General features: G+C 41.6%; 1 protein-coding gene across 2 annotated transcripts in view; it reads right to left on the bottom strand.

Annotated features, from left to right (window-relative positions):
- Positions 1 to 18649, bottom strand: part of PKHD1 (PKHD1 ciliary IPT domain containing fibrocystin/polyductin) — a 278356-nt gene that overhangs the window by 13487 nt on the left and 246220 nt on the right. For both annotated transcript variants that reach the window (XM_065055657.1, XM_065055656.1), the window contains exons 60-62: positions 15040 to 16045; positions 1517 to 1652; positions 186 to 273 (exon numbers count right to left, since the gene is read on the bottom strand). In XM_065055657.1, the coding sequence (XP_064911729.1) occupies positions 186 to 273; positions 1517 to 1652; positions 15040 to 16045 (1230 nt within the window). The remainder of the gene's footprint in view (positions 1 to 185; positions 274 to 1516; positions 1653 to 15039; positions 16046 to 18649) is intronic.

Below are 18649 nucleotides of genomic sequence, written 5' to 3'. Positions count from 1 at the left end.
GGTTGTTAATAACTCTAAGGAAGTTGCTCCAATTAGCAATATCTGGCAACCAAGTATTAGGATTTCTAATTCTTTTTCATTTTGTTTCAAACCCAGTATTTCTCAGGGACAGCTCCTAAATTTATCACAATCATTCTGCACAGCTGTTTTGCCATAACCCTTGTGATAAGAAAACACATCCAAACCTTTTAGCAGAGCCTCAGAGGAGCCCTTGAGGTGAGCTGATACAACCCAAGGTTCTGAGGGGGGCCCCAGTTTGTCAACTCTTTGACCCTGGGAGGAAGAACAAAAGAGAAGAATTAAGGTCTTGTCTCCTCAACAAGAGGAAAGAAAGTTCTGATGGTTTTAACAATTGTGATAATTTTTCAATGACCAGAGGTAGGGTAGTTTACATCTGCATGTCACATGTTAAAAATGTCACAAAGCTCAACATAACTCTTTAAGATGAGTTTAAGCTCAGAGGGACCAACTTTGGCGACTTCAGGTCAGTTTCAATTAAGTCTGGCAAGGTTTTCTGCTTTGCTTGAAGTATCCAGGGTCACATTTACATCACATATGAGAAGCAGCTAATTTCGACTCTGTGGTTTCTATGGCAATTAAATTCACAGAATTATAGTATGTTTGAGGCTGGACAGGACCACTGGACATCATTTGGTCCAACTCTCTGCTGGATCAGGGCCACGTAGAAGTGGTTGCCCATTACTATGTTCAGGTGGCTTTTGAATATTTCCAAAGATGGTGACTCCATAAGTTCAGCAAAAAAGTAGATTCAGTCATTCTGTTTAGTCAGACTGAAGATTTAAGTTCTTCATACCCTCAGGGAAAGAAACTAATTTTGATACCTGAATTATCCAGCAATAAGAGATGTGCAGGATCTCGATCCTGTAGTCTATGTGTATATAAAAATATTATCTTTCAGGTTTTTTATTTTTTTTTTGGGTGGGAGATACTCTTTCTCAAGCCTAGTAGAAAACCTGAAACATCTGAAGAAGTGGATGAAACTCAAGGAAAGATTCAATTAACTAAATGTAAGTTTTGCATGTCATTTCAGGTAGCCAACAACGTTTGACATCCAGCAGACTTGGTTTGTGGAAAGGTTTTACCTTTCTGTGGGAGCTGGAGAGCAAAGAGTATATTCCACAGCCTACAACACAAGACGCTTTGTGTAGGGAACTGAAGTGAAATAGGAAGAAGCTGAAAGTTTTGTACCTCAAAAGTTTTAAAATCTGTCTCCTGACTAATGGATATACTGAGCTGGTTTTATTGTAAAGCAACTTTGCATCCAGAAATAATGTCCAGGAAGCTGTCCCGGCTTAGATTTGACACCACACTGTAAAAATGTCCTACTTGGGGCTAGTTATTCTGTGGCTACACTTTTGTCTGTCCAGCAAAATAGTAATGACTCCATAATAGAAAATAGTTTTAAAACACAAATATTTAGCTTTTGGATTGCTTAGTAATATCAAAAAATTGATAGAATTAATAGAAGCATCCATCCATGAGAGGCAAATCGTACCTTCCTGTCCAGGAAAATGATTTTCGGCTGTACAGGAAGCTCTTTGTCAATTTCTCCATCTGAGGGTTGCACCTGAACAGAGATGTTGTAAGGTCTCACATACAAGCATGTTTCTGGATGTTGCTTGCTTCCAGTTCTTTCACGTGCAAAGGAATGTAAAATTAAAAGGAAAAAAAAAGAAAAAAATCAGAAAATTAATGCTCTGTAAACACCCAGTGCTACTCACAGAGGTAATTCATCTGTTACCTAGGAATGACATGTTACTTTCTGTTCATGGGATGATTTTGTACTTTAGAAATGCAGAGGGTAAAACTTGGTGTCTGTTATAAATAGGAAGGAGCACTATACCAAATGGCTACTAGTTTACCTTACCATACCACTTTGATTCCTTGGGTGAGAGCAATATGTATGGAAGTATGAAACAGTCTTCACTTCCAAGTAGACGGCACCACCAAAATAATAAAAAATCCTTTTATTTTAATCCGCAGTTTACAGATGGAAAGGTGAGAAATGAGCAAAATAAATTATGTCCCTGATATCACATTGGAAGAATGGGGATTTTATGGATTCATAAACTTAATGCCTCAGCCCAAAAGCCCTTGTTGCAATGTACTGATAACAGCAGAGGCTGCAATCTGTCTGTCCAGCAGAAAGGTTTACAATGAACAAAGTTTCGGTTCCTCTACACAAGCACATCACTTACAGGGCTTTACCACATTTCTTCACCCTGCCATACCCGTGTTTTCATCATTTGTTATCTGCACAGTCTGCATACTGATATAGAGCAGCATACAGACAACGTGTGGAAAGACATTGTTTTTTTTTCCAAGACTGAAATTTAAATTAGAGCATCCCAGGAGAAGGATTTTGCATTTAAATAAAGAATCAGCACTTTATTCTGAGCCTGTATCACTTCATTCCCTTTCCCTGTGCTTTGTGTCATCTAGTATCTCATATATATATAGACAGATAATTTATATATATATATAAACCCATCTAATCTGCAATTGCAATGAAGTGGCTGAGAGTTTGATATTGTCTTGAAATGAAAGTAGAAAAGCTATTCGTACATCTCTAGTGTTTGCTTAAAGGTGTTTACAAACAGAAGATAGACGGAGCATAAGTTTCCTTAAGTTTAATTCTGTTTTTCAGCTTGGCTTTAGCTTTTTTTTTTTTTCCCCAGGTGTGACTATGCATTACAAACCAGAAGTTGTTCATACTGCAGCTGCTTGGAAATGCTGGTCTGAACCACAGACACCAGGAATACCATGTAAAGATTTAAGGACACCTGCAGTCCAAGAGCTGGCTCAAGGATTCAAACAAAAAGTTTCTGTTCTTATCCTGGTTCTTGACAGGCTTCAGAGGTGGGCCCTACCAACCCCATTAAGTTCAACAAGGCCAAGTGCAAGGGCAAGGTAATCCCAAGCACAAATACAGGTTGGGCAGAGAATGGACTGAGAGCAGCCCTGAGGAAAAGGACTTGGCAGTGTTGGTAGATGATAAGGGTTCCTTCCAAACCTTAACCATTCTGTGATTCTGTGATTCTATGACCTGACAATGTGCATTTACAACCCAGAAGGTCAACTGTATCTTGGGCTGCATCACAAGGAGCGTGGGCACCAAGTCAGGGGAGGTGAGAGAGTACAGCGCAGGGCAACAAAGATGCTGAAGGGAGTGGAGCATCTCCCGGGTGAGGAAAGGCTGAGGGACCTGGGGCTCTGGAGCTGGAGAAGAGGAGACTGAGGGGTGACCTGATTCATGGTTACAAATACATAAAGGGTGAGTGTCAGGAGGATGGAGCCAGGCTCTTCTCGGTGACAACCAATGGTAGGACAAGGGCCAGTGGGTTCAAACTGGAACACAGGAGGTTCCACTCTAATTTGAGAAGAAACTTCTCAGTGAGGGTGACAGAGCCTGGCCCAGGCTGCCCAAGGAGGTTCTGGAGTCTCCTTCTCTGCAGACATTCAAAGCCACCTGGACACCTTCCTGTGTAACCTCATCTGGGTGTTCCTGCTCCGGTGGGGGGATTGGATTGGGTGAGCTTTCCAGGTCCCTTCCAACCCCTGACATTCTGTGATTCTGTGATCCTGTGATTCTGTGAGGTGATTCTGCCCCTCTGCTCTGCTCTGGTGAGACCCCCATGCAGTGCTGGTCCAGCTTTGAGGATGCCAACATAAGAAGGACATGGTATGTTGGATGGAGTCCAAAGGAGGCCACAAAGAAGATCGGAAGTCTGGAGCACGTCTCCTGTGAAGACAGGCTGAGAGATTTGGGGTTGTTCAGCCTCGAGAAGGTTCCAGGAAGACCATAATACCTTCCAGTACCTAAAGGGGAACTACAAGAAAACTGGAGAGGGACTTTTTACAAGAGCAATTAAGGATAGGACAAGGAGTAACAGGTTTAAACTGAAAGAGGGTAGATTTAGATTAGGTATAAGGAAGAAATTCTTCATAGTGAGGATGGTGAGGCCCTGGAACAGGCTACCAAGAGAAGTTGTGGATGCCCCATTCCTGGAACTGTTCAAAGTGAGGAAGTGAGGTTTAGGTGAATCTTGGCATGGCCTCTGTAAGTCTTTTTTTTTTTTTTTTTTTTTTTTTTCCTCTCTCCAGCTTCTTTAAATTTCCACAAGAGGAAAAATGCTGGCATGGAATGCCCTGCCTCCATACCCCAAGCCATGCAGGATGAAACTGTGCTTATCGCACACTTAAGGGAAGACTGATGTAAAATGAGGTTGTAGGAAGCAGACATTCCTGCTCCCTAGGGTGAAGGGAAAGGAAACAAAACAAAAATACACATGCATGCTAAAAATTAATGTATTTTTGCAGGTGATTTGAATCCAGCTAACACAGCACAGAACGTGATGTGTCTATTCCACACGGTCTCACCTGTCCGGGAGCCCCTGCCTTAGGGTAAAACCCTGCACATAGCAACTCATGTTCCTCAAGTGAGCATCAGTGAGGATGAGAAGGAGAAAGGAGCATCCTGCTGCTCCCCTGGTGATTTATGCTGGAAGGAAAATAGGCTTTCCTGGCACAGCTTTGCAGCTGGGAGGTGGGGATGGACTAGCATGCCTGTAACCTAGCAAGGACTGGAGGGAGGAGACCTGCCATCCTCCTAATAAGCAAGAAGAGCATGTAGTTGTGTCACTACCCTGAGGTCTCACGCTGGGAAGGAGCAGGTTTGCAATCCCCTGCTGACAGCACTCAACAGGGAGCAGCTCAGCTGCTCAGTGCCTTGCAGCTCTTCTGCATGTGGGCACAGCGGGCGATGTTCGTGATACCTTAGTCAGTAGGGACACCAGGGTCAGGATCTCAGATCCTTTCACCGTCAGTGCTGACACATCTCTGCTGAACATGCTGAGGCTCTGCAGGAGAGCAAGTGTCTGCTCTTTAGTAGCAAGGAGGGTAGAGGTCATGCAAGGTCTACTGCAGTTATTATGGCATGGTTGAGAAACCACGTGGAGAGAGTCAGGGCAAAGGGAAGGAATTCTCTTTGAAATCAAGGAGATGTAATAATTTTAATGATAATTACAAGAACAGCAATAATAATAACAACAGCAAGAATAATAATTGTTACTGTTATCAGTTGACTTCATGGGGAAAGAGATCAGATGCAGAGCCTGGGTCAAGAATCCATTAAAGCTGACAGAGACATCTATATTAGAAAACATAAACCTTGGAACTGAAACTTGATCACCTCTACTGTTTAACAGTCAGTCCATCACAAGCTCTGGTCCAGGTCCAATAGTAAAGTCCAAAACAACTCTCAAATGGTCTAGAACCTAATACAATCATCGAATATTCTCACTTCGCTGTTTGGATGAGGCCACCCTGAAATGGGGGATAACAGAATTTCATTTTATGAACATAGGCTGACCCATGTCAGTAACTAGACAGTGTGCTAGACAACAGTGCCTTGTATATTTAATTCCCCAAAAACAGAAAATGAAACTAATTGAACAGTTATCTGGATAGGTTTGCAATGCAAGTGTTGCAGCATCAGTATATCCTTGGAAGGGGAAGGAAGTTGGGAAGAATTTGAGGAATAAATAGTATGTCAAAATGCATCATGTCAAGCCAAAGAAATTTTTTATTGTTGTTCTTGAAAAGGTGGTGGTTGCTGGTGAAGCTAAGACAGGCTACGAGAACAAGATGATGCAGTGGAGACAAGAGACAGGCAAGATAAGGACTTTAGAAGGCAGAATAGGTGCAAATTCATGACAAAGGCTGTTAGGATTTTAGTATCTTTGGGTGAGAAGTGTGTTTTCATGTCAAGTGGTGATGAAGTTAGCCAGACACCAGGTACCTGTGTCCTCTCAGCTGCACTGTTAGAGCTTTGTCTCCCCCTGCAGATCTTATCATTAAGTAATAGAGTCAGGTGAAAGAAAGACACAAGCATGCAGAAGATGATGAGGAGTTGGAGATGGTTCCCACTTTAAGAAAAAGGGCTATCAAAAGGATGACTTTTATTTCCACAAATGCCCATGTTTTCCCACGGTGCAGAGAGAAATCAAAGCTAGAGGAAATAAACTCCAGTGGAAAGAAGACTTCAGTTTTCCTTGACAACAGACAAAAAATAAAGACATAATACTGATCATATCTCCACATGAGAACTAGACGAATGGTCTGAGTAGGACTCATTGTGTCTGGCATTACTGATGTCTCCCTTCTTTCATGTAGCTTGAGTCAATAAGAACAAAATTCAAAAACATAGGCACCTAAATGAGTATTCTAACCATCACAGCAGAGAGCTTTGAACAAAGCCATGTGTCTGCTGTCCCGGAGGTCAGATGTTGTGATGGCAGAAATCTGACTAGACAAGACCTAGTAGGAGCAAGGGGGCCTAGGTTGATGGTGAACTGGAATAAGAAGCAAGTAACTGTATTGCTTCTGTTGGCAAGGTGGGACAAGAGGAGGATGATTCTTCATTAAAACATTGTGAGTGTTTCCTTTCATAAGGCAATGATGCTTTAGTTAGAAGCTGGATATTTATGGTTGTTGAAAGCACCAGGTAATTCAGTCAGACTGAAAAAGTTCAGAAAAAGAGGTCCAGTGCATACTCTCCTGGAGTATGTATTAGTTAAAACAGTCTTCTTGAGCAGCTTCACCTGACATTAGCTTTTTAGGGCACTATCACCATTAAATCTCCATTTCTCCATTTGCTAGAGACTGTCTGTCCTGTCCCAACAGATGGGATAAGGGATTTTTCCTGTCAAAGAAACAAAAAACAGACATTTAAGGCCTTTGTTCTGCTGAGGATGGGGAGGGAGAGTGCTTCAATGTTGTCACACTGTCCAAGATCCAAATGGCTCCCAATCTAGCTTTAAGGACCTTTTTCCCCCATTTTATAAATCAGTAAGTAGAGTCACAGAGCATGAACACAGGAATACACGTGTCTCCCCCATAAGGCCAGTCTTCTTACACTGCTCGACCTTCACTTAGCACTTTTCAATCCCTATGGCACCAAAAGCTGAAGGCAAACAGCTGCCTGGTGGAGTCCAGATTCTTGCTACCTGGAGTAATAAGACACCTTCAAAAAATTAAAACAGAGAGACTGGAGTGACTTCATGGATCTACTCAAGGGTGAGGTGTGATCACCAGGAGCCTTTAGGAAAAGCAGGACAGAGCCGATGCATCAGATAGGAGAGAAACATCCTCCAAATTCATTAGTGTCTTCCATTAATTGCTGTAGGTGAATGGAAATACCCCTACGTACAAAGCTGCTTTTAGTGGTGAGGAGCTAAGCCAGATCTCCTCCATAACACACTCCTGAAGTTTAATGTCAGAGAAACATCTTTTATTAAATGTAAACAGCATTGCGCCAGAGGTCAAAGCCTTGCCACCACTGTGTATCCCAAGGTAATACCACTTTAAGCTCCACATAAACTCTTAAACAGTTTCTATCCTAAAACCAGACTGTAGGTGGTACAGTTTTTTATGATATGTTATAATAGTGCAATAAATCTGTTAGCTTAAAATCGAATCTCTGTGGCCTTTTAGAGAAATCATCATTAAATGCAAGGCCCTGTTAATGATGCCATCCCAGTGAAATTGTTTAATCTGCTAAGGGGGTGAAAGGTCACCAAATGAATTTTTTATAATACATCAACTTGACACGCAATAGGGAAAACTGTAATAGATAAAAGCAAAGGAAAAGGGCACTGTCTTCTTCTGATAGGTCAATAGCAGCCAAGAGAGTCACTCATCCACTTTTCCTTCACTACCGTGCTCCTTTTCCATCTAATATGGACACCCAATTAATACCTCAGCACCACAGACAACCTCATTTTAGGTGAATTATAGCAATTTCTTCCCCCTTCTCCGAAATGAAAGTGATCACAATACATCATAGCATTGTGCGAATTAACGTTAATTGATTCGAGTTACCAAGCATTGATGGGCCACTTCTATAATCTGGTCCTTATTGGGAGCTGGAAGGGATGGAGGGAAGATTAGATTGCATCCTCCGTTGCTTTGGCGACGGCGGTCACCTGATGGCTTGTTAGACAGTTGTACGCTTCTATTGCTGGCCCCACTGGGGTCGTCAGTAAACTGGAGTGATGTCCAAACATCATTACACGCTGCTCCGATATTAAAGCAAAGGGATTAGCACCTTATTGCAAGCAACCTGGATTTGTCATTGTGCTGTCGTTATCCAATTTCCAGATGATAATGTGACTGTGGCCTGCGGGCGTAAGGTCCTACAGCCAAACCAAGGTATGTGTGTATATATATATATATACACACACACACATGTATACATATATATATACATGTACATGTCCCCACAAAGACCCAGCACCCTAAGCCATTTTAACCCTTTGCTCACCAGATTCCTGCTAACCAAGTATGTGGAAGAATTTTTCTCCCTTTCCCATCTGATACACAGAAGTGATCGAGAGCACGATGTGACAGCAAAACGGGCTGACCTGGGAGCCCACACAGCTGTCACTCACCTGCGTGTCACACCAGACAAGCTCTGCTGATAGAGGTGACACCACTCACATGTTAAATCAGGTGGAGTCGGGAAAGGATCAGTCCCTTGGAGACACGGCTGACAGCTCCTCTCTGCTGTGTGCACGTGTCATGTAAATAATTGCTTTTACTGCAGTTCCTATTAATTGTTAAGGGGGAAAATGGATTCATATGTGACATAAGGAAGGCAGGTCTTGTTTGACAGCACTGGGGTACCAGTGCTGGGAACAGATCTCTTTACAGTGCCTGAGAAAGGCAATGTGGACACTCCTGGTTCTCCTGCATGTATCTGAACATTCATAACTTCTGGGGGAACACCGAGAAACTGTGAAAAGCTCCTCCTGAGCTGATCCCCTTAATTTTTAACTGATATTTAATAAAACAAAGCCCTCAATTTCAAAGATCCCCACTGGTGTGGGGGATATATGACAATATATCCTTCCTCCCATAGAGACCTGCAAAGTTTATTAGGACTCCTATTCCTAAGTCCCTCCTACCCTCTTCATCTTCTTCCTCCTCTGCTCTCTCCTCGTCTCCTTTCACCTTTCCTACCTCCTGCTCCCTTCCTGCAGAGAAACCGGTTGAATTTTGGAAGCCCATTGCCAGAGCAAGCCGTGGTTTACACCATGGTTACAGCGGGGTAGGACTTCTAATTGTCTGAACCTTGTAACTCACTGGTGTCATCCTTGAGTAGGATTGACAGATTTTTAGATAGGCTTGCCACATACAGTAAATACTGACAGAAATGTAGTCTAGAAGTAAGGCTCAGAGGGAAAATGTAGCTTGAGGGATTGGTATTGGTCACAGGCCCTTTAACGCCTACAGTGCCAGAAGGGGTCCAGTCCAGGAGAGCAGTGGTGAAATGGTATTATTATCTGATCTGCTTAGAATCATGGAATAGTTTGGGTTGGAAGGGACCTTCAGAGCTCATCCAGTGCCACCCCTGCCATGAGCAGGTACATCTTCACCAGATTAGGTTGCTCAGAGTCCCATCCAGCCTGGCCTGGGATGTCTCCAGGGATGGTTCATCTATCACCTCTCTGGGCAACCTGGGACAGGCTCTCACCACCCCCAGTGTAAAAAGATTTCTTCCTCATGTCTAGAAGTCCTGGATTCTCACAAAGATCACACTAAACCAGGTGGAATGCTTTCAGTGTATCGTTTCTTTTTTCCCTCAAAGTCAGACACACAATCTTATGGACAGACTTCTTTGCTATTAGCAGTGACTATATAGTGGCATTACCTTCAACCTCCACAAATGATTCGTGTATATACTCTACAAGGTAGACTTTATATTTATTTAGGAAAGTCCCTGAATAAAAAGCACTTCTGTTCAAGCTGCAGTTAATTCCTCTACTAACCATTACAGAATCCCAGTCCTCTGATTAGAAACTTTCTAGGTTTCACTGTAAATTTAGTAATGTGTATTTTTCCACAATTTTACTAGACTGTGAAATGAGGTGTTGGACAAAAATGGGTCCCAATAATTCCCAAACTGTTAAAAAAAAAAAACAAACACAATATTGCCATGACAGGGGCGAAATCAGGAAAACAGAGTGGTGTCAAATGGGAAATGGTCTTCTTTTAGTTCTATTGACGGGTTCTTCTAGTTTATTCTCTGAGGAGGAGCCTCCTTCTATTTTAAAACGTAAATTTACCTCTTGATAATTTACACTCATTTGTTCTTGTGCTGTCATTGTCTACTAGTGTCTAGAGCTTCCTGTCTGGTATTTAGTCTTCCAACATGTTTCCAACAGGATGATATCTCCTCTCAACCTTGTTTTGCTGAGTTACATACACTGAGATCTTTTGTTGCTTATATCGTAAAATAAACTCCATTTCCATGATCATTTTAAATATCCTTCTCTTTATCTATTTGAACTGAGTTTGTCTTTTTTTTTGTACATAAGCAAGCAAAGTGGCACATGCTACTCAAGAGTATACTCTCTAGAGTGTTCCTAAAAACATCTGAATTAAATTTATACAATTTATATAAGTATATAAGCTTAATTTTAAGGTGACAGTCAGGAGTTTAAACTGTAAGCTCTCAAGTAACACTTTTTCCGCATCTTCACTTCAGGGTTGTTCGGCACATGGAGCCTTGAAAGAGCCTCAAGTGCTGCAGTAGATGCAGTGGTGCAATTATGTAGAACAACCTGCCTGAAACCTACACTACCAAGCACTTTAGGGTTAAGATGTGTCAGAATTAACGTATTTTGTACCTCTAATCCTGCCTGTCTGTGTATAGAGATTTAGTAGTAATTTCTCATTTAGTCCTCTGCATATGTATTTCTGCCTAAATAAGCAGTTATTTGATGGTTTGCTTCACTTTTATTGCTTGCTGTGAGCCTCAAACACCATTATTTCCTGCGTACACACTGTTTTTCACATGCTACACCAAAGCTAACTCTTAATAAAGATTAATGCCTGTAAATTTCAGTTTGTAGCACGTTAAAGATACATCAAGAAGGAGCAAAGTGGGGTACAGTCTAAATGGCTTCTGGATGACTGTCCAGCTTTGTATTTCTGATTTTGTATAAAGGCACCCACACAAATGCACACAATGCACTCAGTGTTGCACTCTCTTTTTCTTTTGCATTTATATTGATACTAAGTACACTCCGCAAAATAGAGATTTTTATCTGTAAATACATTGCAGTATATATTAATATACAGACATTCACAGGAAGATAAAGCGATATGATAGCCATCTCTGAGATTCTCCAGCTGTGCAAGATGATAGCAGTCATAGCAATCACATCTGTCTTTCCTTGACAAACCAATGAGCTGTGCTTGAAGTGACCCTAACAAAGGAGTTAAATTAAAATCATGTAAAAAAGGCATTTCCAATCATAACAGGCACGTAATTTTTTTTAATAGGCATGACAATATGATATACAGACTTGTATATACAGTCTTGTATATACAGCCTTGCTATCCTGCAAGGTTTCTAAGGCCCCCTTCAGCCTCACTGTCCTGGGATGCAAAAATAACACCCAGTCTCTGTTGATCAAACATCTTTTTGTTATTGTCTTGATGCAAAAGGAGCCACTAGTCTGAAACTGCAGGGAGACTGGCCTGATTGGAATTTGCACTACTCAGGGGTAAAAATATTTCTTTTTTTCCTTCCACAGAAAAATACATGGGAATACTTAGCCTGACTTGTAATCCCAGCCACATCATCCTTGCCTGAGCTAGTGTATACTGCCTAAAGAGAGACAGATAGACAGTGGGGATACTACATGTCCCAACAGGAAAACCCTGATTTCATTTCACAAGTTATCTGTGGCCTTATTGCATCAGAAATGTCAGCCATGAGTAATTCCAGAAAAGCTATGACTGATGGGGAGCAATAAATAACATTGCAGAGGAGCCCAAGCAGTGGACGAGCTCTGAGCTGGCCCTGTGATCTGGTGATGTTCATATCCTCTTCAATAGACATCCCTGCTGAGATGGTGAATCTATGGCTTGAAGCTAACACTGCTCCTATACTAAACCAGCCTCTTTTCTGGGGACCTGTCCTGTTCCTTGCTGCTCAGCAACTAGTTAATCTTAGATTACAGAATCATGGAATCGTTTAGGTTGGAAAAGACCCTGCAAATCAGAGTCCAACTATTAACCCAACACCGGCACTAAACCATGTCCCTAACAACCTCACCTATGTGTCTTTTAAATCCCTCTAGGGATGGTGATTCAACCACTCCATCTGCTTGGACTGGCTGCACAGAGTATAAACAGATGGGAAGAGAAGTCCCAGCCAGAAGAGCAGTCCCCGGTGTGAAGAAGATGTCACTTGTGCCTGAAAACAAAGCAGGAACAAGTTCTCCTCCCTGGGACACAGAATGTGATCATCTTCTCTAGGTGATCTCTGCTTGCCCCCCATGATGTCACAATGATGCATTCAGGAACTCACAAGCATTCAATAGGGTTCTGGTGAACTTACTCTAAAGAAATCTACACCTATTTCCTTTCCCACACTGTAGTTATTGTTGCTCCTCTTGTTCTGATCATCAATAATAAACACACTGAATGAAGGGTCCGGTACCTCTCACACTCTGCAGGCTACATCCTGTCAAGAGATGTCACGAAGACATGATAAAATTGCCTATCACAGGCCGTGGAGACTTCCTACCACATTTTTTTTGCTGTCCCGTTTTGTGGTATCCTACATTGTAACAAAAATATCCCCATCAACAATAATGATGTTAGTTCCCCTGATAAAAAATATCATCTATCTTCAGAGTTTGGCCCTGATTTAAGATTTGACCTTGCAAATGATAATTTTCCAATGTGCTTAATATAACACCACTTAAAAAAAAAAAAAAAAAAAAAAAAAAAAGGTGATTGTCCCACTGTACTCAGCACTGGGGAGACCAAACCTTGAATTCTGGGAAATGGTCAAGTCACCATTCCTAGAGGTGTTTAAAAAACATATAGATGAGGGGACATGGTTTAATGCCAGAGTTAGCTTATGGTTGGACTCAATCCTGAGGGTTTCTTCCATTCAAAATGATTCTATGATTGTGTGACTCTGTGGAAAACAAAACCAAAACTAAATAACAGAGCAAAAAAAAAGATTTCTGTGATCATAGAGCAGTGTCCTTACTGTGGGTGCTTCCCCACCATAAGCCACAGAGAGTGCTTAGTAGAAAAGTTAATCATGTGAAAAGTAGTTTGCATCACTAGCAGCCAACAGACATCAGGATGGTACAGGGGTCAATGGTAAATGTTAGAAGATATGGTATTAATTAGAGAAAATAAGTCTTAGACAAATTCAATTTCTTTCTTGAATAGATAGAATATGCGTATACTTGGGTAAGGCTCAGTAGTGCACAACATCAAAAAATAACATTATGCAATATCAGGAGAGTACACAATAAGGTTGCCAAACATCAAATCCCATGTCTCCTATTATAAACAGATGGGATATTACCTTTTTCATATTACCCATATGCTTTTAATATAGATTCAAGATCTGAGGCTGGAATACACTGCTGTCTGCTCCCTTCCCAGCCATGCTCCTCACAACCTTCTCTGCAGATAAGGGCGGCCATCTGGGTCACGTAAATTATGGCTGCAAGAGGCTGAAAAGAGTGAGATGGGGACATGGCAAGGGGGGGACAGAAAGGGTTGTTTATTGCTTTGGAGGAGGAGAAAAAAATTACATTCAAAAACTCCATCTTGGTACACAACGTCAATAAAAAATTAGTATGTAACAAGCTGACCAAGAACTCGGTGACTGGCAGACCTCGAAAGGTAGCTTCCATTGAGAAATAATTATAAAGTAAAGGGGTGTCCTGTGTTGTTCTGTCAAAAGCAGCTGCTGGCCTGATGCTTTATCTATGTCAAGAAACAAACATAAATATAAAATCCACATAAAGGTAGGTGGACTGATACGTTATGGAGAGAACAATCAAACACAGGCACCTAGACCATATGTTGTGCTGTGTTAGATCTGGGCAAACAAACTGGATGGATTGTATCCTGGAAAGCTAGAACTGAAAAGGAATTAGCAAATACAGTGAGCAAACAGAGGATCATGAGCTCTTCTAGTTCTGTGGGAAAATGGGCTAATGGGATCATTGAATTCTGTCAGTAGAAAATGGGATTTAGTACCACTTTTGCGTATGGCACAGATATAGAGGAAAACCGTTGGCTTTTCAGACATACGCACTTCAAAAAGCATTCAGAAAATAGAAATGGAGAAGAAGAGAAACATTATCCAGGACTCAAACCTTGCAATTTATTAAAAAGCAGACAGCTAAGTGATTTGGTTAGTCTGGAGGTATCTGGAGAAGAAGGAAGAAACTCACTGATGTAACAGTGAAGGGAAGAATAAGGGAGTCTCATGGGAGGGAAAGTGGGTAAGTACTTATTGCAGCAAAAACAGGGATAAGAATCCAACATCTAGTCATACATTCAGGTAGTACTGGATATGTCCAGCTCTTGTATCTTCAAGACCTGATGGTTTTCTAGAATAAGTATTTTAGCCCAAAAGAAAGGTCGACAGTGAGGTACCAAAGTGAAAAGCAGTGTCCTGTGTCATGCAGAAAATCAAAGTAGAAGATTAAACAATCCTCTCTGGCCTTTAAGTTTAAAAATATGTGAATCAAGGTTTAAACCTGCAAGGTAGTTAAGGCAACAACCCATTTTTTTGTAGTACGTCCCTTATGCTACATCAATTTATAAACATTTGTAGATTTAATTGTTTAAAATTTAAGAGCCTGAACTTCTTGAGAAACATTGACTTTATCAAATACTTTAGAATTTTAAGGTAAACATCTGGGAACTCTGTTCCTGGCTTAAAGCAACATGGACACCTCTGCACTGTGTAGATCCATGAGCACCGGCAGAATAACACAGTAATTCACAGTCAGGGGTCCAGCTTGGACATGTCTCTGTTATGGAAACTTTATAATGTGTTTCACGATGGTTAGCAATATTTCAGTCAACAGAGAACTTACTCCTTATCTTAATAAGCACATAAAGTGGTTAAATTGCCTCACTACACTTAAATCAATAACTGCTAGTATTGCATCTGGTACTTACCTGTTGCTGTCTTCTGCTGAAAACACTAAAGCAGGCTGAGTCACCATTAAAGTATCAACTGGCAAGCCAAGGCCTCTCTGAAGGTCTCCACTCTGATGAGAGTTGATAATTGTTCTGGCCAAACTCTTTAAGATATCACTTGTTAACTCATTTTTTGGATGGCCTGGTGGATCACCAAGTTCAATGATGAGCACTCGTGATGGACCAGCTACATCAGATGGCTGTAGAGCTTGGACATTGTCCGATCCTCTTCCTAATTTCTGTGAGTTAGACCTGCTATGAACAGCAGTACAAAATGCCATGTCAGGGCAGTGATATCTCTTTTTGCTAGCATTGGCTGAAATTACCTTCAACATGCTTTCACCTCCCAGCACATGATGGACCACCCTGACTTTGTCATGGCCAACCTTCAGGAAATCGGCCAATCGACATGTTGTATTTACTTCACCCTCTTCTCCAACAGCCTCAGTTACAGTGAACGCTACAAGAAGGGAAAGGCTAGCAACTATTTCTACAGGTTCCTTCTCATGCAGGAGAACATAGAGAAGATTGTCCTCAAAGCTAAAATAATTGGCTCCTGCCCTTTCATTCAGTGAGAAAGAATATGGTGTTGGAGAGATGTATTTCCCTTGAACAAAAACACGAAGGCTGAGTGGTTCATTGTAGAATAGAGCAAGGGGCAGTCTGGTTGTGTTTTGGCCGCTGAGGAGGTAGAGTCTGAAAGCCAGAGGTGCTAGGTCTGGGAAGCAAATTGTAGTAAGTTGGGTGGATGGCAACACAGAAAAGATAGTAGAGTGATGTTCTTCAGGATAACATGACGCATGCCATGTCATTTCACTGAAGGTGTCCATAAAGGTGCCAGTCATTGCTACCACTGGAAACAGTCTCTGGCTGACCATACCAGGGTCCAAGTTTTCTAGGATGACGAGTGCATGATCTGTCTCCTTGCAGAAGTAGCCTTCTATTGAGGGCTTGGAGATACACTTGCTGTCATCTCTGTAAATTCCTGGAAGAGAATAGAGATGGGGAGAGAAAAAAACATGTGAATTGTTACAGACACCATCTTAACAATTTGTGCTATAGCTGCTTGTTTTCCCATTCAGTGTTCAAAGACACTTTTGCTGGTGCTAAAATTTTGCATAGTTTTAAGAGAAGCCTGGACACTAAGGGATATTAAATAGGCAGAAAGCACATCTGCTTCGAGGTGTCCTTTACCTGAAAATGGTTGAAGGCTGAAAATGAACGACAGAGAAGTGCCATATACACTTGTCTTGTTCTTTCCAGATATCAAGTTATGGCCACCATTGAAAGACCAGGCAGGCAACAACAAACAAAACCAACCAAACAAAAAAAATTAGAAGAGACCAGAACATCATTAATCTACTCCAGCGGTCAACAAACTCACCAAGTTTAGAGTTAGAAGAAAGCACCAGATTCAGACACCTACAAATTGCGGAGACACTTACATGTGCTCCAAGTGTCTAAGCCCCCACTGCGATCAATACAGACAAAGCAATTCAGAAAGCGAGGAAGTTCATCCTAAAATACCTCTGCTTTGTCAGATGGATTGCCCTTTACAGTCTTCCAACTTTACTGACCAGAGGTAGGATCCTGTCACTTAAACACAAGTGCATAATGTCACCTGGACTTCTTTGGGTGTTGCAACATCTGTAGATGTAACACACCGTCCATGGCAGTGCAAAAACCACTTAAGGTAATATTTTAGGTATTTTTTTCACTGATAATAATAGGAGCTAAGACACTTCCATTCACATCAGAATTTGCCACCGAATCCCATCCCAAGTGTCTGTGGAGACAAATCACAAGAGGGTCCTTTTATGGAAGGATATGTAAAGAAGAGATGCAATTCACAAAGTCTTCTGAATTCAGGTATGCTCCATCTGACCAAATACGGGTGTCTGCTTTAAGATTAGAGAAATTGTGCCTCAGGCTGTAATGATGAGATCATCATTGATTACAAAGAGAGAATAAAAGTAAATGAGTTCAGATATGGGCACCAAAAACATAAACATTTCTGCCTGGGGCATCTTAGGAAAAGATGTGTGTTTCTGTTTTTCCTTCCTCTCTTCAAAATAATATCAAAGGAGGAATTTTCTGCTGCAGCCAGCTATAATCCTCCTTCCCTCCTCAAGCCTGCCCCTTCCCTAGTTAGCTGTGCTCACAAACATGTTAGGCAAAGCATGGCCAATATCTAAATTAACTCTGTGTTCCTCATTTTGTAGCTCTGGGGATGTATGTGCAGATCAGTGATGCTTGACGCTAATGATTAAAAATGAAAGGGACAGCAGCATCCTTGAGAGTCACAAACTCTTGGATGAATAAAATGGCATTCTCCTATCAAGAAAAAATTACAGCTGTGAAAGAGAAGAAAATATCAGTCTCCTGGAAAAGAAATGAACTATGAGAAATAAGGCTGGGCTCTGCTTATAGTCACATCTCGATGCCTGGATCCTGTGGACACTCACCTATGATTTATTTCAAGGGGATTTCTCATGTGCAAACCACTACCCAGGTCTGTGAGCGTTTCCTAGAATGAGCCATCACTCTGCACATCACCGAAGAAAGCAATTAAATTACATACATTTCAAGCTTTGTTCAGGGAAGAGGTCCAAGTCAGAGAAGATTTGTGCAAAAGCCCCTATTTTTAGATACCAGCTTGATATTTTCTTTCAGTTTTTCTTGCCTTTCTTTCCTTTTTCTTGCTTTAGAACTGTAAGTATTTTGCTATCGGCATGTGCCAGGGGCAAAAGGAGAAGGAGAAGCAACTTCATTTAGCAGCAGAAGTGGAAACTCTGTGCTAAGAGATGTTCGGTATTGTCCCGGAAACCCCCCCGTGTCTCCCCCCGGTGACATTGCTTTTGTCTGCAAATGGGATTAGCTGATATTTTGTGATTTCCCTGCAACTCTTCTTTGCCCTGCCCGCCTTGCAAAGTAGGTTTGCTTGGTTTCCCGTACACACACGTATCGTTGCTCGTCTCCTTCCAAATGGCTTTATCTGCCAGTCACAATTTCTGCAGCCTGCAATTTCGATCGCTTTTAAATGAAACCCGTGCTGGCCTTAGTAATCAGAACGTCATTTACAATTTACCGCAAAACACGTTTATTCAGTTAGTAGCACATCGGAGAAAGAGAACTCCATATGAACTCGCCGCTGAAGCCCTAATCTGATTATTTCCTCATGAAAATCCAAGCAGGGGTGCTTGTAAGAGGGGTCTGAGAGGAGAAGGAAGAAGTGAGTCCTGGCCACAGCTGACTCTCATAATCAATGCGAACAGATAAGTGACGTGTCAGGGCCAGCAGCTAATCTGCCCCGGGGCTTTCCTCTAAAAAAGGCCAGAGTGGACAGGACTTAATAAATACTGAGTGACCACTGAATATTGAGGTGACATGTGCTATTTACATTGGCAATGAACAATAACAGCGATAAATTCCAGAAGCATCCCCCCCACCATGGGTGAAATTAGATTAAACAGGTTATATTTGTGTGTTTGCACACACGCGTGTGTGAGCGGAGAAATAAAAGAAAAACGGGGAAACAGATAAACTTGACATATGTGAGTCAAATGTGGAGTCTAGAAATGGGTAAGAA

The sequence above is a fragment of the Columba livia genome, chromosome 3 (assembly GCF_036013475.1).
Source record: "Columba livia isolate bColLiv1 breed racing homer chromosome 3, bColLiv1.pat.W.v2, whole genome shotgun sequence".
Classification (NCBI taxonomy): Eukaryota; Metazoa; Chordata; class Aves; order Columbiformes; family Columbidae; genus Columba; species Columba livia.
The sequence above is the reverse complement of the archived record's forward strand: the minus strand, read 5'-3'. Positions and strand labels throughout refer to the sequence as shown.